The following is a 24,637-nucleotide window of genomic DNA, read 5'->3' on the forward strand; positions in this document are numbered from 1 at the left end:
AGAGTTTGGGTTTGTGATCGGATTTTTCTAGAGCTTGGGTTTCAAAGTATTCCATATAGAGGTTGGCAATGACAGGTGAGAGGGGTGATCCCATGGGTGCTCCTTCTGTTTGTTTGTATTTCTGTCCATTATAGATGAAGTATGTGTTGGATAGGCAGTGGTTGGTCAGATCTAAGATGTGCTTGGGGGGGCTATATTTGTTTTGGATAACTGTCAAGGCTTCTTTGATTGGTACTTGGGTGAAGAGGGATATGACATCAAAGCTCACGAGTAGGTCACTGGGCTGTAAGTTTTGTTGCTTTATGATGTCTATGAACTGGAATGAGTTTTTTACGTATGAGGTGATGCACCCCGACGATGCAAACAGAATCAGACTCGAAATCACCAATATCCTCTGCACCAGCAAGCCACCCAAAAGTAACTTACCCAAAGAGGAACAGACAGCACTACTTAACCTGAAAGAAGACACCAGCATAATAATTCTACCAGCAGACAAGGGCAATGCCACGGTGGTTATGAACACATCTGACTACCAAGCCAAATTAACCAACCTACTCCAAGACTCCATATACAAACCCCTAAACACAGACCCCACCACCTACCTGGAAAAAACCACCAGATCCAAAATAAAAGCCTCCCCCATCAGCGAAGAGATTCAGCAAAGAATCATACCCAGAGAGAAATCATCCAGATGCCCTAAGCTTTATGGTCTCCCCAAGATACACAAAGAAGGAACCCCACTTAGACCCATAGTCAGCTCCATAGGCTCACCTCTACAAAACCTAGCCAAATTTCTCGCCAAACAACTACAGCCCTATGCAGAATCCATCACCTCATACGTAAAAAACTCATTCCAGTTCATAGACATCATAAAGCAACAAAACTTACAGCCCAGTGACCTACTCGTGAGCTTTGATGTCATATCCCTCTTCACCCAAGTACCAATCAAAGAAGCCTTGACAGTTATCCAAAACAAATATAGCCCCCCCAAGCACATCTTAGATCTGACCAACCACTGCCTATCCAACACATACTTCATCTATAATGGACAGAAATACAAACAAACAGAAGGAGCACCCATGGGATCACCCCTCTCACCTGTCATTGCCAACCTCTATATGGAATACTTTGAAACCCAAGCTCTAGAAAAATCCGATCACAAACCCAAACTCTGGCTCAGATATGTGGACGACACCTTCATAATCTGGCCACATGGGAAAGAAAAACTGGACAACTTCCTCACACACCTCAACAGCCTACACCCCAAAATACAGTTCACCATGGAAACAGAAGTGAACAACCAACTTCCCTTCCTGGATGTCTTAGTCTACAGAAAATCCAATGGCTCCCTAGGACACACTATATACCAGAAGAAAACACACACAAACCGCTATCTGCACGCACTCTCACACCACCACCCTGCCCAGATCAACTCTGTAGCCAAGACACTCATTTCCAGAACAAAACGCTTAGCTGACGAACAACACCTAAAAACCGAACTACACACCCTCACTAACGTACTCACATCCAATGGATTCCAAAGAAATAAGATCACCAACCTAATCCAAAAAGAAACCCCCACTAAAATCCAAGACAGAGAACAAGAAAACGGCAAGGCCCTCCTCCCATACATAAAAGGCACCACAGACAGAATAAGCAAAATCCTCCACAAACATAACATCAAGACAGCATTCTGCACAAACCGAAAAATATCCACCATCCTAAGGAACCCCAAAGACAAAATTGAGTTAGAAAATCAAGGAGTATATGAAATCCCATGCACCGCCTGCCCCACCACATACATCGGACAAACCAACAGACGAATAAGTGCACGCATAGAAGAACACAAGAACTCAGTCAGAAAAGAGGAACCAACTTCTTCCCTGGTCCAACACCTTAAAGCCACAGGACATGATATTGACTTTAAAAAGACCAGAACTATCGCCAAAACTGAACACTTTAACAACAGAATAATCAGAGAAGCCATTGAGATAGAAAAACGCCCACACAGCATGAACAAACGAGACGATACCTCCCGCCTACCAGCCATTTGGAAACCCGCCCTTATTGACAAACGAGTCCCTAACACGACAAATGACACCAGACCCACACTCACGAGTGCCACACCTGATGTCACCACCACACATCCACGCAGAAAGCAGACTCAAACCCACACTGATAATGAGCCACGACCAAGGACCAGAAGCCAGACCGCAGCTGCATCATTAGCCACTTTAAAACCCTCCAATCCATACATGAAGCAGACTGAAGAGCTCGCACGGCCACAAACACGAAGCCAAACAACAACAACACAGCTCACCAGCTCAAATCCCCCTGCAACTCAGACTAAGCTGAGCACAACCAAGCCCCCACCCAAACAGAACACAACCCCAGCCAATCAGAGCACAGCCAAGCCCCTAACCAATCAGAACACACCTCCACCCAATCAGAACACAGCCAAGTTCCCACCCAATCAGCTCACACCTCCACTAGCAGTTAAAAGGAAGAGACAGCTGCGATCTCACATTGCTCCTGGAAGCACGAAGCCGAGAACACCAGCCTGAAGATGACGAATGAGACTTCGTCGAAACGTCGCCAAGACACTTCCAATTTTACGTGGGAGAAGACCCGAATAACCAAAGACCTACATATATATATATGTATGTATGTATGTATATATATATATGTATATATATATATATATGTATATTTGTTTTCTCAGGTTTTCGCGGGTGTTTGTATGTAGGTCTTTGGTTATTCGGGTCTTCTCCCACATAAAATTGAAAGTGTTTTGGCGACGTTTCGACGAAGTCTCATTCGTCATCTTCAGGCTGGTGTTCTCGGCTTCGTGCTTCCAGGAGCAATGTGAGATCGCAGCTGTCTCTTCCTTTTAACTGCTAGTGGAGGTGTGAGCTGATTGGGTGGGAACTTGGCTGTGTTCTGATTGGGTGGAGGTGTGTTCTGATTGGTTAGGGGCTTGGCTGTGCTCTGATTGGCTGGGGTTGTGTTCTGTTTGGGTGGGGGCTTGGTTGTGCTCAGCTTAGTCTGAGTTGCAGGGGGATTTGAGCTGGTGAGCTGCGTTGTTGTTGTTTGGCTTCGTGTTTGTGGCTGTGCGAGCTCTTCATGGTGGGTGTCAGTCTGCTTCATGTATGGGTTGGAGGGGTTTAAAGTGGCTAATGATGCAGCTGCGGTCTGGCTTCTGGTCCTTGGTCGTGGCTCATTATCAGTGTGGGTTTGAGTCTGCTTACTGCGTGGATGTGTGGTGGTGACATCAGGTGTGGCACTCGTGAGTGTGGGTCTGGTGTCATTCGTCGTGTTGGGGACTCGTTTGTCAATAAGGGCGGGTTTCCAAATGGCTGGTAGGCGGGAGGTATCGTCTCGTTTGTTCATGCTGTGTGGGCGTTTTTCTATCTCAATGGCTTCTCTGATTATTCTGTTGTTAAAGTGTTCAGTTTTGGCGATAGTTCTGGTCTTTTTAAAGTCAATATCATGTCCTGTGGCTTTAAGGTGTTGGACCAGGGAAGAAGTTGGTTCCTCTTTTCTGACTGAGTTCTTGTGTTCTTCTATGCGTGCACTTATTCGTCTGTTGGTTTGTCCGATGTATGTGGTGGGGCAGGCGGTGCATGGGATTTCATATACTCCTTGATTTTCTAACTCAATTTTGTCTTTGGGGTTCCTTAGGATGGTGGATATTTTTCGGTTTGTGCAGAATGCTGTCTTGATGTTATGCTTGTGGAGGATTTTGCTTATTCTGTCTGTGGTGCCTTTTATGTATGGGAGGAGGGCCTTGCCGTTTTCTTGTTCTCTGTCTTGGATTTTAGTGGGGGTTTCTTTTTGGATTAGGTTGGTGATCTTATTTCTTTGGAATCCATTGGATGTGAGTACGTTAGTGAGGGTGTGTAGTTCGGTTTTTAGGTGTTGTTCGTCAGCTAAGCGTTTTGTTCTGGAAATGAGTGTCTTGGCTACAGAGTTGATCTGGGCAGGGTGGTGATGTGAGAGTGCGTGCAGATAGCGGTTTGTGTGTGTTTTCTTCTGGTATATAGTGTGTCCTAGGGAGCCATTGGATTTTCTGTAGACTAAGACATCCAGGAAGGGAAGTTGGTTGTTCACTTCTGTTTCCATGGTGAACTGTATTTTGGGGTGTAGGCTGTTGAGGTGTGTGAGGAAGTTGTCCAGTTTTTCTTTCCCATGTGGCCAGATTATGAAGGTGTCGTCCACATATCTGAGCCAGAGTTTGGGTTTGTGATCGGATTTTTCTAGAGCTTGGGTTTCAAAGTATTCCATATAGAGGTTGGCAATGACAGGTGAGAGGGGTGATCCCATGGGTGCTCCTTCTGTTTGTTTGTATTTCTGTCCATTATAGATGAAGTATGTGTTGGATAGGCAGTGGTTGGTCAGATCTAAGATGTGCTTGGGGGGGTTATATTTGTTTTGGATAACTGTCAAGGCTTCTTTGATTGGTACTTGGGTGAAGAGGGATATGACATCAAAGCTCACGAGTAGGTCACTGGGCTGTAAGTTTTGTTGCTTTATGATGTCTATGAACTGGAATGAGTTTTTTACGTATGAGGTGATGGATTCTGCATAGGGCTGTAGTTGTTTGGCGAGAAATTTGGCTAGGTTTTGTAGAGGTGAGCCTATGGAGCTGACTATGGGTCTAAGTGGGGTTCCTTCCTCCTGGAAGCACGAAGCCGAGAACACCAGCCTGAAGATGACGAATGAGACTTCGTCGAAACGTCGCCAAAACACTTCCAATTTTACGTGGGAGAAGACCCGAATAACCAAAGACCTACATATATGTATATATATATATCCTTTTCCAAGGTAAATGTCCAAGTTTCCCTTTTCTCTATTTTTTCAATTAGAGATTTCTTCATCTTAAAAAGATAACGTTTTCTTTTACTTCTTGAGAAATGATGCTGTTGTCAGTATCCTGCCTAGTATTCTTAAAAAATTTAAAACATTATCTACGCAAGGAATTTACTTCATCCAAAACAAAAACAACCTCCCCTCCAAGGCATGGGACTTACCTAGCATTTTGCTTACGTAAGGCTCAATGTCAACATCTTGTAGGTGCTGGTAAGTGTGCGCATGGTAAAGCCGGAGGGTTGAATCTAAACGAATGGACACCCACACTCCATCTCCCACCCATGCCAGCTGTCTCACTTGGCTCTCCTTCCTTGGGTGGGCATCAAATGATTTCTAAGAGAAAATTATGGCTCAGTTGCACTTTTTAACAAAAAAAATTATCCACACTCCTATTTGCCCTTTAAAATACACTCTTCATTAAATAATAACACATGAACACATAATTTTTTCTCTCTCTCTTTATATTGTGAAAAGATTTTCAATGCAAGTCTTCTCATCCCTTGATTAGTATCTATTGTTAGTTATCTTCTGAGTTCTGAAAATGCTATTTTTAAAATGCTCATGCTAATGTCTCATTTTGTTCCATATGTTTGGCCTTCAGTGATATTTTCTCTATACTGTATATACTCATTTCCTTTTAAACTTCCCCTTTTCTATGTTAGTTCTCATTTGGTGCTCTCGTCTATGGAGATTCTCAGTCATCCAGGTCATGGTTGTCCCAAAGGTGCTTTTTCAAGTGGTAACTGGACTTTCTTGTTTTTCTTTGAAGATGTTTCATTTTTCATCCAAGAAACTTCTTCAGCTCTGACTGGATGGCGAGGAATGGAAGGATTTATATTCCTTGCAGACAGCTGATCTTTTGCATTCTTTTAGGGAGTCATTGAGGCCACTTGGAGGTGGCCTCAACAACTTACTTGAGGACACAGATAAATCTCCAAGTGGCCTCAACGACTCTCTAAAAAGAATGCACATGACCAGCTGTTTGCAAGGAATATAATCCTTCCATTCCCCATCATCCAGTCAGAGCTGAAGAAACTTCTTGGATGAGACGCGAAATGTCTTCAAAGAAAAACCAGAAAGTCCAGTTGCAACTTGAAAAAGCACCTTTGAGATTTGGTGTCTCCTCTCTCCTCCTCATCATGATAAGATCAAAGGGCTTAGAACAGGTAAAGCTGACTGTTACAGGAAGGAGCAATGGAGCTTTGCTATCCTTAAAGCAGCAGGATAATAATCAGGATCTAACGTATCTTTCCAGTTTCAATATCACTACTGGATCACTATTCTGTGTTTATTACTCCTCAAGACAGACCTAAAGTTGTGACTATGGGCAACATACGTATATCAATGTGGAAGACACTGAAAAATAGAGGAGAAACCAGATCTCTACTTTTTTTAAATGAAAAAAAATTGTCATTTGATATTGGAGGAAAAAAGAAGCAAGAAACAAAGTATAAATAAGGAAATGTTAATCGGTTGTTTTCATTTCATACCTTTATGTTTTGTCTCATTACAAACCAGGCACTATCATACTGTGCCAAAGGTTCCAGAAATGGGCTTCAAAAAGGAATATTAAAAAATCTGCTCCAAGCAGAAGTTTATTTAAAATTGTTTTAAGTGAGTAGAAGGCTTCTGGATATTAAGCAGTAATAAAACTGAAGGTATGTGGTCTATGGAAAGGGATGTACTAAAATTTAAGGAGCAAATATAGAGAAAGAATCTCTGCTATACCTGGAACAGTACACAAGCCATTGTAAACACTGAAGGAGGAACACTTTTCACACTAAAAGACCTTTACTGAATAAGCTGCATAATTATTCAAGAGGTTAATTGGGGCCCTTAGATTCAAGCAATATAATGGCTGTTTATACTGGCTGGCAGTGTTTTTCCTGGTTCTCTGACTTAAGTAGCAAAGAGAACAACAATCAATCCAGTCTGAGGAAAAAAATTGTTTTCACTTGCCTCTATTTTCATTGCTTTTGGCTGAACCACATAAATTTTATTTCTGTACCCACACCAGACTTTATCGTGCACCACAGTCATACATCGGATTGAATGATGAGGCCGGCCAAGATCTAAGAGATGGTAATTTGTCAAATCCCATTGTCCATCTACAAAGAAAGAAATAGTTAAGGAAGTCAGAAAAACTAATTTACAAAAATGTATGTGAATATGTATTATATACTCACATACTTCTAATTTTTAATACTTTTAGATGCAACTGTATTTTAAAATCACATAATTGATGAATTAGATGATGGCAACAGTTACATTATATCTCTTCCCCCACCTCCCCCCCAAAGAACACACACACATACTTTAAAGTTAGTTCCCATTCTCATGGCTTTCCAGATGCCATAAGACTCATTTAAAAATATTGTTCTTTTGGAAGACTTTGGAAATTGGAGCTATATAGAACACCCAGTTTCAAGAATGTTACATCAATTATAATTTTTTAAACTGCATTTGTTTTGTGTTTTATTGCATGGGACATTGGTAACTATTGTTTTTATATACCACTTAGAGCCACCATGACTGAATTGCTTTATAAATTGTATTCATAAATAAATATGCAATGAATGAAGCACTGAGTGAAACATTATTGGTAATAGTACTTCAAATTACAAATCAAACAGATCATCTCTGAAAATACACAAGGTTTCTAATGCATACATCTTTCAGAATCAGATTAATAGTGTAAAATACATGATAGTCTAATATATTGGAATAAAGCACTTACCAACTCCTCTATGAAATATTGCTAAGGTTCCATCGGCTAGTGCAACTAGTACTATTCCTTTTACATGTCTAAATAAAAGAAAGGGGTAGAAGTTATATTTACTACAGTTAACAGCAGTAAACTGTTTATTGATTCTATTCAACTTGCATTTACACACTCAGATACAGTCAAGCTTCTTCTCCCTTAAACCCTATGCTGTAGGAATCCATAAGGCAGGCCATCTGTAAAAGACATACGAGTATTGGGGAAGGAGTCTCTCTATAAAAATCACATCAACAATTAGCTAACATACTGAGTCAAATGTACTCAAAGGGCCTTCAGTTTTTGAAGTATTTTTATTGATCAAACATATGAAAACTTTAATCCAATAATTAAAAAGGAGAATGTATTGAAAAGTTTTCATGTTCTACATTTTATCCTGTTGGCCTCCCATAAGGGCCTGAAGCTCCAATAAGGGGCTGTTACTTTGGGAGTGGTTGACAAGATAGAGATGATTCTCACCCCCAGGCTACTCATCATCTTGGGTTTTAACTTTTAATCTTTTTATTCTAATTTTAATTGCTTTTTAGCACTTTGTAATTTTTTTATTATATTGTAAGCTGCCCAGAGTTGCTGTATTAGTGAGATAAGTGGCATAGACATTTAACAAATAAATAAACGGTGGGGAACTTTGGCAGTAAACTAATATTGATAGAAGGGGCAAACCTTAGGGACAAGATAAAGCAATGAATTAAATACATGCAAGCTTGTTGTGTACATAAAAAGTGCCCATAATTCATTTATATGAATTTCAGTCTCATCCTGAAATTATATAGCTTTTACAATAGAACACTTGCTCAACCAGGAAGAAGACTTAAATAAACCTAAAATGTCTATATGCAGTGTAGGATCACTCAGCATACAGGGAACATTTAATCTCTCACATCATCATATCAGAAAATGTGGCTGAGCATTTTTTAAACATTTTTGAATAGGCATCCTCTCCCAACAATTAAATATATCTACGATTGATCCTTATTAATATATTCATGATCAAAAGCACACCTCTTTGTCATTTATTACCACCTCAATATTCATTTTCTCAAAAATAAAAATGTAAGCAGTTAAACAAAAATGCATATTCTAAAAGTAATTTTCACTCCACATGAATTAATTTTAAATTAGGGAAGTGCAAATTAATTTGTAACTACTTACACTATACTGAGTATTGAATCTTTAAGTTTAATTGCATGAACACATTTTCTCCACTGAGCCACTGAAGAATGAACATATAAACTGCAACAATAAAATTAAAATAAGTTAGAAATTCAATATGTGACACCCATGTTAACATTGAAGAACAGCAATATCACTTAGTGGTAGTTTTAAAAAATTACAATAGTAGAAGACAGGCTGTAAGTTGACTTAAACATTACTTATCTACAGAAATGTTTCTCAACTTTGGCAACTTTAAGACATGTGGACCTTAACTCCCAGAATTCCCTAGCCAGCATGGTTCAAATATGGAATCTCTAGTTGTCTTGGGTATTCAGGGGTAGGTTTGTCTAAGCTTCCATTTTGCTGATGATACGTATTAATTCAATACAACCAAAGCAGTGATGAACATAACAGGAGCACCTTCTACCTAATCCATAGTTCAACCAGATTGCATACTGTATATGTGTGTCCCTATTCTGTCCAATACAATTGGTTTAGTCCCTAATCAGGAAAGACTGCAGTGTTCTTTTTTCTTTTTAGATCTGGAATTCATATTTCCTCAGACACACTTTTTCCAGCCATGACTCAGAAGCAAAGGAAATAAGAAAGCAAGACATATTTATTTTACAAAGTGGAAAATTGTTAAAGTTTATGTGTTAAAGGAGAGGAAGAAGCTAACTCTGTTCTGAGCAAAAAACAGGGAAGGGCTTGGGATGAACAACAATCTATCACTGAAATACAGTATACATGACTTGTAAGTTTCCTAGTTGATGACAGGATGATAGCTTTCTTCTGACTGCCTTTCTCCTTCTGCCTTCACATCAGTGCACCAGGATATCCTATGTTTTCTTTTTTTCCCTCAAAAAGAACCACAGCATAAATAGTAACACTTATCTAAATCTTATTTCCAGGCATCAGCTTTAATTAGCTGAGTCTCACATCATAAGCAGCCCAATGAATGACTAGGGATAAGCTCCAATTAGTATCCATTAACTGAAAATCTCATCTGGAATTTGTAACAAATAGTCAAAAATAGGTATTGAGCAATGGTACAAAACTTCAAATATAAAAAGTGTCTAAGGTCAAAACATCTGGTTTGATACCATTCCAACCTTGTCTGAGAGAGAAAACTGTTTTGAGCTTCCCAAATTGTCCAGAGTCACCAATTTCAAACAACTCTACAAAACACCAACCTTTAGTATTCTAATGCCAAAAACATAACTATTAACACGGAAACTAACTAAGCCCACAGAAAGGGCTCGCAACTTGGGTGTCCTCCTGGATTCACGGCTGTCTTTAGAAGAGCACTTGACGGCTGTGACCGGGAGGATTTTTCATCAGGTTTGCCTGATCCGCCAGTTGCGTCCCTTTCTGGATCAGGACTCATTACGCATGGTCACTCATGCCCTTGTCACCTCCCGTCTGGACTATTGTAACGCTCTCTACATGGGGCTCCCCTTGAGGAGCACTCGGAGGCTCCAACTGGCGCAGAGTGCGGCCGCGCGGGTGGTGATGGGAGCGACGTGGCGCTCCCATGTAACGCCTCTCCTGCGCGAGCTGCACTGGCTCCCAGTGGTCTTCCGAGTGCGCTTCAAGGTTTTGGTTATCACCTTCAGAGCGCTCCATGGCTTAGGACCTGGTTATTTGCGGGACCGCCTGCTACCACCAATAGCCTCCCACCGACCAGTACGCTCCCATAGAGAGGGGCTCCTCCGGGTGCCGTTGGCCAAACAATGTCGACTGGCGGCCCCCAGCGGGAGAGCCTTCTCTGTGGGGGCACCTACTATCTGGAACGAGCTCCCCCCGGAGATACGGAGGATCCCAGATCTGCGTACCTTCCGTCGCGCGCTTAAGACGTTCCTATTTCATCAAGCTGGCCTGACCTAAATTTTCCTATTTTAAATGGGAATTTTAAATTTGGTTTAAATTATTGGGGTTTTAAAATGGTTCAGCCAAATTTATTTAATTTGTTTTATCTCTATTTTAAATTTTGTATCTATATGTTTTATTTTATGGCTGTTCACCGCCCTGAGTCCTTCGGGAGTAGGGCGGTATACAAATTTAATTAATAAATAAATAAAAACAAAAATACAAAAAAAGGCTTACCATCCGTTCTGTGCTCCCAGCCACATAGTAGGTAAAAGGCTACTCATTTTTTGCGCTTCTTCCCTCACAAGATCCTGCTCATTTGGTAATTCAGCAACATCTTTAAACAACTCAGACTCACTGCTGAAAAGAGAAGAAAAAGTCAAAAAGATAAAAAGCATGAAAAAAAGACTCCCAGAATCTAAAACAATTCTACAACATATTAAGTCAAGTGTTTGTGTTTTGAGGTTATTAACTCTATGGAGAGTTATAAGAATTCTTATAACTACCATCTGATGTAATATTTTAACAGTTTCTCTGAAAATTCTCATTTCAGAAACTTAATCTACAGCATGAATATGTTTTTAAAATGGGATCTTACCGTTTTTTCCCTATCATCACAAAACAGCTACATTAGCCAACAACAAAATTTGATAAAGGGACTATGCTTAAGAGACACTAGCAGTTGACAACAAATCAAATACAGCTTTCAATCCTAAAATCACAGAACTGTCACCAACAGTTTATATCTATTTCATCATCTTTCTGAAAAAATGCAATCTCTAGTGTAGAATGGAGATACTAGGAAGTGAACTCCAGTTTGCTATTTTCCTAGTTCAAAATGCCCCCCTTCCCAAACTACCAATTATTCAACATCCTACAAAAGAGGAAGTTATTGCAATGGATACACATTATGCAGGGGGCAAGGACAATCCAAAAACAGTATGTTTTTCTGACTATCCTAAGATCTTTGAGCTGGGCTATAGTGCAGGAATAACACTGGTTGTTCTGACAAAACAATCTATTGAGGGAGCATAACAAGAAAAATATATCCTTACATGTGCTCCTTGATCTTTTTCTTTTTTTTAACACCATTAATCGTAGTATCTTAGAGGGCTGGAAATTAGTAGCCCAGTTCCAAAAACAGGTTTCAGTCATGGTACTGAGGAAGTCGCTAAATAGCCTTCTTCCCCCCCCCCCCACCCCTTGGTGTTCTACATCTGTATGAACATGGTGGAAGTAATCACCTCTAGTGAGTGACTAGGTGCCATTTTTACATAGAGAATAGGCAAGTCTACTGAAACTCCTGTGTTCATTTCTGCTTGGACTGAACTGCAGCCTGGCTAAGCTGCATCCAGAAAACCCAAGGGTCTGGGACTGGGTTAGGGTTCTCCATCAGAAAGAAAGGACTCTTCCTGTTCTTCATGGAGTTGTTTTTCCCCACTCCTTGGGGTGCTCTTTGTCCCTCTATTGTACAACTCAGCTCAGCACAATTTGGAATACAGAATTGAAATTTCCCATATTACAAATCAATGGTGCCAGGTTTTTAGAACTATTAAATAACTTTCGTCTGATTTTAAAACTTTCCAACGCATGTTTAAAAAAGAATGGTTATTGTCTGTCCCATAATGGAAATGTAACTTTGAAGGTACATTAATGAATAAGCTTTGGTGAGGACCCAGATTGTTGGGGAAAATATGCTGACTCTGTAAACCGCTTAGCGAGGACTGTAAAGCACTGTGAAGCGGTATATAAGTGCTATTGCTATTGGTCATATCCAATGGCAGTCTCCTTTTCCTAGATATTATTACCATGATGAACCAGGTCCTTGGGAGGATGGTAATGCTTAAAATAATTAATGTATTGTTAAACTATGTATCTCCTAAGTATTTTACAGTATTGGAAAATATCATTCTACAGGATCAAGATTTAATTTGTTGATAAATTTGTAGCAATTTGTTGTTTAAAAGTATGCATCTATTTGTATAAAGATGTAATTAGTATTTTAGTACTATTAGAAAAAGGCATGTTTTATATAGCTATTTTTAATTTTTTTTTAAACCATGTCAGCTCATCAAGTTTTTTAATTTAGACTTTTATTTAGTTTTGTTTGAATTGCTCAATCTACATTCACAAGTTTTGCATTTTATTTCTACCCTTATTTATTGGGTTTATAAAATCACTAAAACATATATTAAAAGCCAGCCAATGATAATGAGTGCGTATTTCCAGCTGCAAGTGATACACTAATTATGTCCTTTCTGGGAGACCAAAACCGGTTAGAACTGACCACCTCTTACTCAGATTATTGTAGCATATTCAATGTGGGATAAGAAGAAAACAACAGCCAGGCTTCTATCCAAAGCTTAACACACCAATTCTAGCCAAAGTACTCTGGCTCCCATTAGACAGCTGAGTTAAATTCACAGTCCTTATTATTACATATAAATAAATAAATAAATAAATAAATAAATAAATAAATAAATAAATAAATAAAGAGCTTGGGCTCTGCTTATTTGAAATGGCTTTCCTCATATGCAGTTTTCGGGAAGCTATGGTCTTTGTTTGGGGATATTATGTGAAGACCTAACTTGAATGCTGGAAAAGACGGAAGGAAAGAGAAGACGACAGCTAGCAGCATGGTGGATAGACTTAATTACAGTGACAAGTAAGTGAAACAGTAAGACAGTAACCATTGGAAGACCCGGAAGACCCGGAAGAACAAGTTAGGGACAGATCATCATAAAATCTATCTATGAAGTTGCTAAAAACTGATAGTAACTAGATGACACATAATCAATCAATGATCTTTGATCAGAAGTCTTCTTCCGCACATAGCATCTCACCGGGTGGAGGCCTAGCTTAACTGAAAACTACTAGGACCAGGGCATTCTCAGTGGTAGCCCTGGCCCTGTGGAACAAATTTGTCTCAATGTTATGCCATATTAAATATGAAGATATATATGAATTTTTCACTGTAGGATTTCTGTTAATTTAATAATATCAGAATATTTTCATTAAAAAAGATCAGCACATCATTTTACTTAATGCACCATTATAGAAATGGAAATTTTGGCTGACCAGCTTTTCTTTGGATACGGATTACTTTAAGACTCTTTAAGCATGAAACACTGAACCTGAATTCCTAAAATATTTGAACTGGACATGCCACAAAAGATTTTTTAAAAAGTGGGTGGAAAGGTCAGTAATTGGCTTACTCATCCATGCCTCTCCAATAGATAGTCAATTTCCTCTCATATTCTTAGGTAGGGCAAAAGAGCAACTTTGCAACATATGTTTAGAACCAGCTAGCAGAGATAGAAACTTGTACAGAGAAAAGACCACATACAACAGAAGAAATATTGAATGAATGCGAATATATATGTCCCAGGATAATCTTGCAGGATCCAATCTGGGTCGGTCACTGGGACCAGAGACTTATCCCTTCCGAGCTTTCAGACTCATGCTGGAGCCCATCCTCAGGGAACTTCTCTCTAGCAGAGTGTGTCAGAAGAAATAGTTTACTGAGTGAGGATCAGATACTCTGCACCCACTGTGGAAAAAGGATTATCTCAGAAGTATAGCACCATATTTTCCTAAAGCAGAAGATGGTATCCATAGTTGGAACTTCCTACAGAGCTCCCAATGCAGTAGGAGCTAGTTGTGGAACATTTTCAACTAAAACACCACCTGCAGTGGGATCCTTTTGCTAAAGGAAGCATCAGTGATCATCTCTACAATAACTTACTGGCTTCTTACAAAAAAGAAACTGAGAACCACATGATCATTTTATATTGTTCAGAAGATGATTACTAGAGTAGCTGACATGGCTATGTTCAGTGTGGCACAGACCATTATTTCTGCTGGCTAACTGAACTTCATAGAAGGAGGACAGAGTAGGTACAAATGGTAACCCCTGTCAATAATCCCTTTCAATTTAAGGAAACTTTCTGAAAAAAGAAGAAAATTTTTGAGGAACAGTGATTCTTCATCCTGGTTGTTATAATTGCAGATGTCCAGCTTCTGCCACTGTTTTTTCAGATGAGTGAGCAGATGCTAAATGAAGATCCAGTTATCAGAAGAAAGTTTAACAGACATTAGGGCATAAATTCTCTTTGTATGCCAACAGGATATACTCAGATAGCAGATTTTAAAGATCTTAAGAAAACCATTTTCCAAGTCAGAGCCACTGTATAAATGGTCTGAATGTGTCACAGATCAGGGATTTTAAGAACAGGTGTAACTCTCATAAGAGTAATTGGCACATACATGAAGACTTCAATAAAAGGCATGTGAAATAGCTTGATGTGGGAGTGTGTGGATAAAGACCATCTTTTAGCTTCTGCAAAAACTGGTGACAATATTGAGAATTTCCATTTTAATGTGCTCAATTACGGGCATTGATCCAGTCCAGACTGAAGAAAGACAAGCACCTGAGGAACCAAGATGCAGAGGGACCGAATCCTCTTTGTCCTGCTCCAAACACAAAAGGAACATTTGTCAAATTAACATACATAGACTGTAGACATTCTAGGAAGCAAACAATAACCTTTAAGATGACTACTGGCCTAATCCACTGGCATAATTCTGGATGAAGCATGGCTCCATCAATCACTGATAGAGGAAGAATCTGGAAGAATCCTCGGATGTCTTATCTTCTATGGGAATTGAGGATGACTCGATTATCCCAAAGGACACTGTATGGTATTTCAAGTCTCTCCTGCTATTATCAAAAAATCATAGGGTAAATGAGAAGATCAGCCATCTAGACCTTGGAGAACTGGTACTTGAAGAGCACAGCCGCAGTGTCATCAGAATACTCTAAGGGGAAAAGGAAGTTGTTGGCCTCTCTGGAGACACTGGAGTGATCAGAAAGAATAGAACTAAGATAAAAGTAGAAGAGGGGTTCCTGTGACAACTTGTGTACCAAGGGGATTGCTGTCTTTTCTATAGTTAAGGACATGAACAAAGATGGTCTTGGCTACCGAAGTTAGAGAGAAGACTACCCCAAGCTAGATATCTTCCTCCACGGAATAAAACAAGCATGCTGAAATGCACCATGCAATTGGTTCTACTGGTTCTTCCCATCAGAAGAAACAGCAGAACTAGGAAGGCTTATCTCATGCTAACTGAAATCTCTGCTTGCCATTCCAATATAAGACAAGAATTAGAACTCATAAACAAATCATGACTTCATATTCCAATTTGTTAGGAAAAGAAAATGGCTGGGATCCTGGTACATGAATAACATTATAAAAAATGGACAGCAAGAAGAAGGAATTTAAATAAATACATTCATGACCATTCATATAAAGCAAGTATTTCAACTTGCTACTTTTGTTCTGACTCTGAATAACATGTAAAGACTGCCAAAGATTCTCTCTTTGCAAAATGATGTGTTAAGCCTGAAGTATTCAAATAACCAATTCATATGTGTTTGGTATTTTTATATTATTTCATTTGTATTTATTTTATTGTTTTGTATTGTGAGCAGCACAATATTATTTATTAAGATGGGGTGTGTGTGTGTGTGTGTGTGTGTGTGTGTGTGTATCCTAAATAAATATTGGAAGTTATTTATATACTAATGCCATGCTTACCTGTGCCATTTAAAATCTGAGTGCTGCAACTACGTGAATCACAGAATAATTTGCTTATTTCCTTACTTACTTAGGCTAAAATGTCACTGTAATTAATGGAGCAGCTTACAAAATCCTCTCCAATAAGAGTATCGCAAAGAGTACATTAAAATGGCAAAAAAACCAAGCAACACATTACATGTGCAGTGAACTTTATGCCAAGGAATACACATATACCAATCAGGGTGGATAAAAATCAATGATTTTTTTTAAAAAAAATCAAAAATATCAATTTTTTTTATTTAAATCGGATTTTTTTTATTTAAATTGGATTTTTTTTATTTTTATCAAATTTATTTTAATAAAAAAGTTTTGGGGTAAAAATCTATTGTAAGGTAGTTTTCTATTTAAGATGCATAAATAATTTAGTTTATTCAGCATGAAATGGAGCTTAGTTATGTAGCATGAGGCTGTATATTCTGCAACACTGGGACTATCGGTGAGTCAACAGTGGGTCAAAGGAGTAGCAGAGATGACAGTTGCTCTTTAAAAATTATGATTTAAATAGAGTTGATTTAAATCAAGCCTTTTTACTAGTGATTTAAATCATGATTTAAATTGTGATTTAAATCAACTCGATTTAAATCAAATCCACCCTGATATCAATGCATACTAAAGCAGGGCGCCTCCTTTTTCCCAATAATGCTTCACTCCAAATTCTTTGAACAGTCAGGGTTGAATAACTTTCTGAAAGTTAACAGAGAAGAATGTAGTCTAATCAGTGGTGGGATTAATTTTTTTTAACAACCTGTTCTGTGGGCGTGGCTTAGTTGGGGGTGTGGCTAGCTGGTCATGTGACCGGTGGGCGTGGCTAGCTGGTCATGTGACCGGGTGGGCGTGCCTATGTGCATAGGGACTACTCAGAGGGCTGAAAAAAGTCATTTCTGACTGATCCTCGCACTTTTGACCAGTCCTCGCATTTATGACCATCCTCACATTTATGCCTGTTGCCGCATTCTTAACAACCGTGTCAGTCATTTCACCACTATTTCTCTTCACCACGGTGACAAGATAGGGTGCAAAACATAAAATGTGAGGACAGTCGTAAGTTCAAGGACTGGTCAATAGTGCGAGGACTGGTCAAAAATAACTTTTTCAGCCCTCTGAGTAGTCCATATGCACATAGGGACTACTCAGAGGGCTGAAAAAAGTCATTTCTGACTGGTCCTCGCACTTTTGACCGGTCATCATTTATGCCATCATTTATCTTCTAGTCCAGAGATCTCCAACCTTGGCAACTTTAAGCCTGGCAGACTTCAACTCCCAAAATTCCCCAGCCAGCTATGCTGGCTAGAGAATTCTGGGAGTTGAAGTCCACAAGTCTTAAAGCTGCCAAGTTTGAAGACCTCTGAACTAGGGCTTTGGGGCCAGCCTTTTGGGGAGGGGGTCCCATTCGGAGAGACCCCCTGCCTCTCAGGAAGCATAGGCCCAGGCAGAGAAAGTTGCCAAGGTTGGTGATGTCTGGACTAGAAGACCTCCAAAGGTCCCTTCCAACTCTGTAATTCTGGTAATGGCAAGCAAGCAAGCACAGTTAAACTACTTAAAACCTCCAGAGCAGGGGTCCCCAACCTTTTGGACCTCAGGGACCACCAGGTTCATAATTTTAAATTTCGCGGACCACTAATACGAATCCAGCGCGCCGCTTGCTGAAGCACCTGGACTTCCAGTGACGAGATAGGATCCTTCAGGCACTCTCCCCCCTCTTTCTCTCTCCCCAATTCTTTCTCTCTCTCCTCCCCCTCTTTCTCTCTCTCTCACTCTTTCTCTCATTCTCTTTCTCTCTCCCCCCTCTCTCCCACTCTTTCTCTCATTCTTTCTCCCCCCCCTCATTTTCTCCCCCTTTCTCTCCCTCTCCCCCTCTCTCTTTCTCTCCCCCTTCTCTCCCCCACTCTTTCTCTTTCTCTCCCCCTTTCTCTCATTCTTTCTCTCTCCCGCCCCTTCTCTCTCCCCCTCTTTCTCTCTCTCTCTCCCCCTCTTTCTCTCATTCTCTTTCTCTCTCCCCCCCCTCTTTCTCTGTCTCTCTCTCCCCCACTCTCCCCCACTTTCTCTCTCTCATTCTCTTGCAGGGGGCCGATCTGGTGTCTACAATGGAGAGCAAAATCCAGCTTCTTCTCTCTGCTGTAAGTGCAGCGTCAGGATTCCGCCTTGGTATATTTGCAGCGCAAAGCAGCCCTTGTTTCCTGCCGACTCGGAGCGGTAAACAGCGTCTGGTTCGGGGAGCAGCCGGATTTTGCTCTCCATTGCTCTCTCGGCCCCCTGCAAGCTCTCATTCTTGAGAAACCCAACCAAAGTTTCCCACACCACTTCAGGGAGTGCTCCTCAAGAGACAAGAGCTTGCAGGGGGCCGAGAGAGCAATGGAGAGCAAAATCCAGGTGCTCCCCTAACCAGACGCTGTTTACCGCTCCGAGTCCCAAGCGGCAGGAGATGAGGGCTGCCTTGTGCCGCAAATATACCAAGGTGGAATCCTGATGCCACACTTACAGCGGAGAGAAGAAGCCGGATTTTGCTCTCCATTGCAGACACCAGATCGTATTGCACCACCTGCAAAAATGCAAAAATTTCCAAATGTAGCCCTGCCCTCTAACAGCCCTCCTGATGTTCAACTGTTGTCTCTCAAGGAGGATACTTGGCCATCTTCATGCTTGAAAGGATTCTACAGTGTAATAGCAGATGTCTCCCACCTTGGCAGCTTTAAGACTTGTGGACTTCAACTCCCAGAATTCTCCACAATTCCCCAGAATGGGCTAGGCGGGAGTTGAAGTCCACAGGTTGTAAAAGAGCCACAATTGCCCAGCCCTGGACAGGGTAGGCTGATGCCGCGCGGGTGGGAGGCAGGGCAGGGCGAGGGGCAGGCAAGCCAGCAATTTAACAAATGGTTCGGTGTGCTGCGAAGCCAATAAATTGCAAAAAAACACTGAATTGTTTGTTAAATTACTGGCTCGCCTGCCCCTCGCCCCGCCCCCACTATTTATTGGCAAGGGGTGGGGCGAGCCAGCAATTTAACAAACGGTTCGGCCGAACCGCCTAGAACCGGCAGAATCCCACCACTGAGTCTAATCAAGGAATGGAGCAGGAATCCAGTTCCAAAGAACTGAGATTGAGAAAGTTTGCCCTACTCGCCCCATCACCAATTCATGCAGATGACATTTTCTTGAAGAGATCCAAAGGCAGACCACTCTTCCAGATTTTATTGGATGGGGAAGAACCATCCAATGAGTATTTCCATCAATCGCTTCATATTGCTAGTAGAAAATAAGCATACCTAGACTGGAAAGCTGGAGAACCTTCCACAGTATCTTGGACTCCCAAAGGATCTGTGAAGACATGCTCTGTGTAAACGCCACTTTGTGCAATATCTGCTACTTCTTCTCCCAAGCCAGCACTGACTTCTGTTGCTTCAGTTGCTTCCTCTGCTGTCTGAATATGCTCATCTACTGCATCATTTTCAGCTGTAACATCTGAGTAAATTTTTCAATTATAGGTGAACTTGAATGATCATTCAGCTCCCTGCTGTTATGAAGCATGCACGACTTTAAGTATATTAATTAGTAATTCCTTTGCAGTTTCTTCAAACACTCCCTTCTGTTTTCTCCACTAAGAAGCTGTACTTAAATTAAGATACAGGAAGCATGATAGTGAGGAGATAAGTGAGGAATTCTCCCATCTTATCTACTTCTATATAACATCAGTATATACATTCTCGATCCCTGCCCTCAGAACATTTTGCACCCATAAACTGAATTGGATTAAAAATATGACACTATCTACTCCAAGAGGTTATAGACTCTTCCCAATTGAAAGTAGCCTTCTTTGTGAATTTAGCAGTGAACATAGAATTATTTCATCATTATATACAACCTATTTTAATTTTCCAGTTCACTGGTGACTGCCCTTATTTTTTAATTTGATTTATACACCCTATTCTATTCAAGCAAATATTTAAGGCAGCTATTTATTAATAGAATCTACTTTTCCTTCCAAGCTGAATCATACTAAAAGACACTGATAATTAGTCCTAACATAATTCATCCAGAAACAAAGGGCAAGCTACTACCTCAGTACAAAGGCTTTTTGGAAGGCAATGCTTAATACGATTAGCATTTTGTAAAAGTACTTTTATGCGCACTTTCATCCCTCTTTCCAACCAGAAATCAGAAATTGTTAAAACTAGCCATTGATTATTGTTGACTTTAAATTTTAAAAAAATTATTTTGGGAAATAAGACAATTTTAAACTATTATTTAGGAACCAGGCTTTTTTCTGAAAAGAATTATTAAGTTAATGGCAGCTTTGGGTGTTGCAATAAAACTCAAGTCCTATTCAGTCACACACTTCTTGAAATATTAAAAGAAGCATGGAGAAATGTTTTTATCCCACCCACAAAGTTGAACTGCTTTTTCCACATTCGCTGAAGTGAATTATTAGCATAATTTCTGAAATACAGAAAGTCCTATCTACAGCTTCCAGTATAAAGCCAGGTTAAGATTAACTGAAAATAGGAATTAAAGTTTTGGTTTGTCTTTTTACTGTTGCAGGAGTACCAAGCCTAAGGCTTAAGCACATAACAATAAATGCTTATATTAGCATCAGTATACAGGTAGTCTTTGACCTACAACAGATCGTTCAGGGAACATTCAAAATTACGACGACACTGAAAAAAATGACTTTTTACACTTGCAACCATTGCAGCATCCCCATGGTCACATTTCAAAATTCAGACACTTGGCAACTGGCTCATATTTATTACTATTACAGCGTCCCAGGGTCATGTGATCACTTTTTGTGACCTTCTGGCAAGCAAAGTCAATGGGGAAGCCTGATTCACTTAACAACTGTGTTACTAACTTAACAACTACACCGGTTCATTTAACAACTATGGCAAGAAAGATCATAAAATGGGGCAAAACTCGCTTAACAAATGTTTGACTTAGCAACAGAAACTTTGGGCTCAAATTGTGGTCGTAGGTTGAGGACTACCTGTTTATCAGAATTGTATCTAATATAATAGTAAGTAAAGAGGACATATGGAAATGACACTGTCCTCTACACCCCAACCTCTGATTGTAGACTAAAATGTAACTGGTTTGTACGATTAATATGTTGTGATATTAATGTAAATGGATCTTAGAATATTATAAAACAGTATCTTTTCCTGAATTTTCTAAAAGAAAATGCAGGAAATCTTCAGCTAGAAATCCCAGGGGCAGTTAGAAATAAAATTGTCTTGTGGAATGAATATAATGCTAAATAATAATGTATTTGTTTTCTTAGTTACACTAAACTATGTTTTAGAAGCTGAGTAGGAAGAGACCTCCTACTTGACTAGCAGCATTGTCAGTTTGATTGGGAAATCAAAACTAAAATACTGGATGATGGCAACCACTTCCATATTGTTGCTGAGGACACTACATCAATATACCTACAAGTTGTTAGGAGCGTAACCCAACATAAAAGAGAGTTAACCTCTTCTTCACAGAAGGTTTTATACCTGGCTGTTTGTTTATCTCAGGCGAAGCAGCATTGGCACTGTGGGTAGCAGCAGAACTTGTAATGCCTTCAGCTGTGCATCCAACTACTGTGATTCCTCCTAACAGACTGTCTGCTTCTGCTGAACTATTGCTATTTATGCTGCCACTCAAGGATGACTTATCCACTACCCCAGAGTCTGGTTCCTGTGATCCTTCTTCTCCTGTAGGGTAGTCAGTCTCTCGAGCCCCTGAAAGAAAATGTTACACTTGTCAGGCTGATTATTGTTATTGTCCAACAGAAGGGAACAGCTCAGGGTTGAACTGTGAAGTCCTAGGTGCTCTCTGAGACAAAAACCACATTTACATGCCATCCAAAAGAAAGAAGAACAAAGCTAAGAAACAACACATCCTTTCCAGCAGCCAACAGGGATTAATACCAGACAAACTATCAAGCAGAATACTCTAATCACGAAAATTACCAAAGAGAGAACCACACTCCAACCAACACAGTACCTTGATTTGAACCTCAAAGTGTACTGGCAAACAACACAGATCAAGAAACAGAGGTATAACATGCTCTGATCGAGGAGAGTACAAAACTGTCTACACTTCTGCATTTTTATTATTTAATTAATTATTAATTTGACACTATGTATTTTAATCATATCACCAATGTAAATAGATTACAATCAACTACGTTGATTGATGCAGCTACTTCAAAGCCATTTTAAGTTTCAAGAAAATTAAAATATTTGAATTAATAGGTTTTGAAAGGCCATTGCTTATAATTCCACAATTCATACAAACTCCTAACTGCTTACAATTTTACTCCTATTCCCATCACAAAAGTCAACAATGTATATGTACTCCTATCTCAGAATGAAACTCCACCTGCCAGATAAAGTAGCATAAATAAATGAAGTACCAAATACAGGTATTGGTTCTTAGAAATAACTTGCTGTTTTTACCAGAACTCAAGTCTTAGAAATACAGTATTCAGAATAGATTTTGTGTTTATAAAATCTCAAGATTTTTCAAATAGATTTTATGTATTTTTCCTGAGCCACAACAGAAACTGTTGGCTTCTCTAACAGAATTTAGCCATCTAAGATTTTTGCAATTTACCAAGTTAGTTATATATTATGTAGGCACTTCTAACAGTCAAAACTATGCAAAAGAAAGATTAATAGCTTATTAGAGAAATAATAAAAGAAAATTTTGATTTTGACCCAAAAGCTTTTCTCCTGGGAATTTTGAAAACTGAATATGCAAAAAAGAAAAAGTATTTAATTATACATATTCTGACAGCCGCTAGAATTTCCTTTGCCCAGTATTGGAAAGAAAAACAAATACCACCTCAAGAACATGTTATTGGAAAAATATTGGAGTGCGCCGAAATGAACAAATTGACTTCAGAAATTAATGACAGAGAAGATTCAGAATTTTATAGCGTGTGGGACATGTGGTACGAATGGATGGGGGAAAGAAATAAAGAAGGTAATAGAGATTAAATTTTAACTAATTAACAAAATCTATATGAATAGTATTAGATTTAGTCTTAGGGAGTTGAGCACTATTATTTTTAAGTGTTTGAAATTAAATCTAGCTTCAAGGAACAATATCAACAAAAGACAAGCAATAATGTATGTAGATGTATATATGTATATAACTGCACCAATGAACCGAAAATGTACCGATTGTATCACTATATGTTATAATAAAATCAAATTTAAAAAAAAAAAAAAAAAAAAAAGAAAGATTAATAGCTAATTTGCAAATGTTGTCTGAGAATGACTCTACTCTTTAGCTGAATTTAATCAAAGCCAGGTCTCCAGCTTTGTCAAAACAAGTGGAAAAGAATCCTTATTAACTTAAAACAATTGTTACACTGTGTCTCTTACCTGGTACACTAGCTATACAAAGTACATGTGAATTGCAAACAATGAAACTGTCTAGGATGTTTCCTGGCTGGTTAGCATCTACAATGATAACTTTTGTAGCAGAATGGGTACTCGTACAGATCCAAACAAGGCTTGATAGTTCTTCTCGGTTTCTGAGCTCTTTTTGCTGGTCCTGTATAGGGAAAACCAAGACCAACCAATGTAAATATATAATTGTGTCACACATGATGTGTTGTAAAGTGTGCAATAACAATCTCTGTTTTATGATGATAGGGCAGTAACACCTGGTTGCCAGATACATATTTGAAATATGCATCTGAATTAAGGAGGTGTTAATAAGATGCAATAACTGGAGTTGGTCACCCAATAAATTTAAATAAATAACATTACTGTATTGCTACTTCCATAATCCTCGCCTCAAATATGTACTTTCCTGAGACTGCACCCCAGCTCTGTGAGTCCAGGAAAAGGTACAACTTCTTTAAGGCAGTGACAATAAGTGCTTGAGTGTACTTACTTCCCCTCTGAAACACTTTTTTCCTTTCAATTTTGAGTAGCTGCATATTTCTAATGAGTGAATGAACCCGAGACCCTGCAATCATCACAAATACATGCCAGTTGCCAAATTTTGATCACGTGACCATGGGGATGCTGTGACAGACATAAGGGAGAGGAACAATTTTTTTTTTCTGTGCTGTTGTAATTTTGAATGGTCGCTAAACAAATGGTTGTAAGCCAAGGACTACCTGTAATAACTTAGCAGGCAACACAGAAAGTGCTTCTTAAATCGTTTGCAGCAGCTTGCAAATAAAGAAGAGAGATGCAAATGCCACAGTAGATTAATTAGTTCCCTTTTGAAATGTGTCAGGTGGTTGCTGAATGTGTTTAGTTGCAGAGAGTGTGAAATACTCCTTAGTTACCCAAAATGAGCAAAAGCCTGGAAGCATGAGTGTATTCTG

The 24,637-nt window shown here is 39.4% G+C and overlaps 1 protein-coding gene across 5 annotated transcripts in view; it reads right to left on the reverse strand.

Moving 5' to 3' along the window:
* Positions 1–24,637, reverse strand: part of SPAG9 (sperm associated antigen 9) — a 115,616-nt gene that overhangs the window by 14,621 nt on the left and 76,358 nt on the right. For 4 of the 5 annotated variants that reach the window (XM_070937608.1, XM_070937606.1, XM_070937611.1 and 1 more), the window contains 8 exons: positions 23,679–23,850; positions 21,798–22,025; positions 19,572–19,767; positions 10,910–11,032; positions 8,801–8,881; positions 7,607–7,674; positions 6,829–6,977; positions 5,031–5,202 (listed from right to left, as the gene is read on the reverse strand). In XM_070937608.1, the coding sequence (XP_070793709.1) occupies positions 5,031–5,202; positions 6,829–6,977; positions 7,607–7,674; positions 8,801–8,881; positions 10,910–11,032; positions 19,572–19,767; positions 21,798–22,025; positions 23,679–23,850 (1,189 nt within the window). The remainder of the gene's footprint in view (positions 1–5,030; positions 5,203–6,828; positions 6,978–7,606; positions 7,675–8,800; positions 8,882–10,909; positions 11,033–19,571; positions 19,768–21,797; positions 22,026–23,678; positions 23,851–24,637) is intronic. The other variant, XM_070937607.1, reaches the window with a different exon arrangement.

The sequence above is a fragment of the Pituophis catenifer genome, unplaced genomic scaffold (assembly GCF_029215685.1).
Source record: "Pituophis catenifer annectens isolate HBS135680 unplaced genomic scaffold, rPitCat1.0.hap2 SCAF_2, whole genome shotgun sequence".
NCBI lineage: Eukaryota > Metazoa > Chordata > Lepidosauria > Squamata > Colubridae > Pituophis > Pituophis catenifer.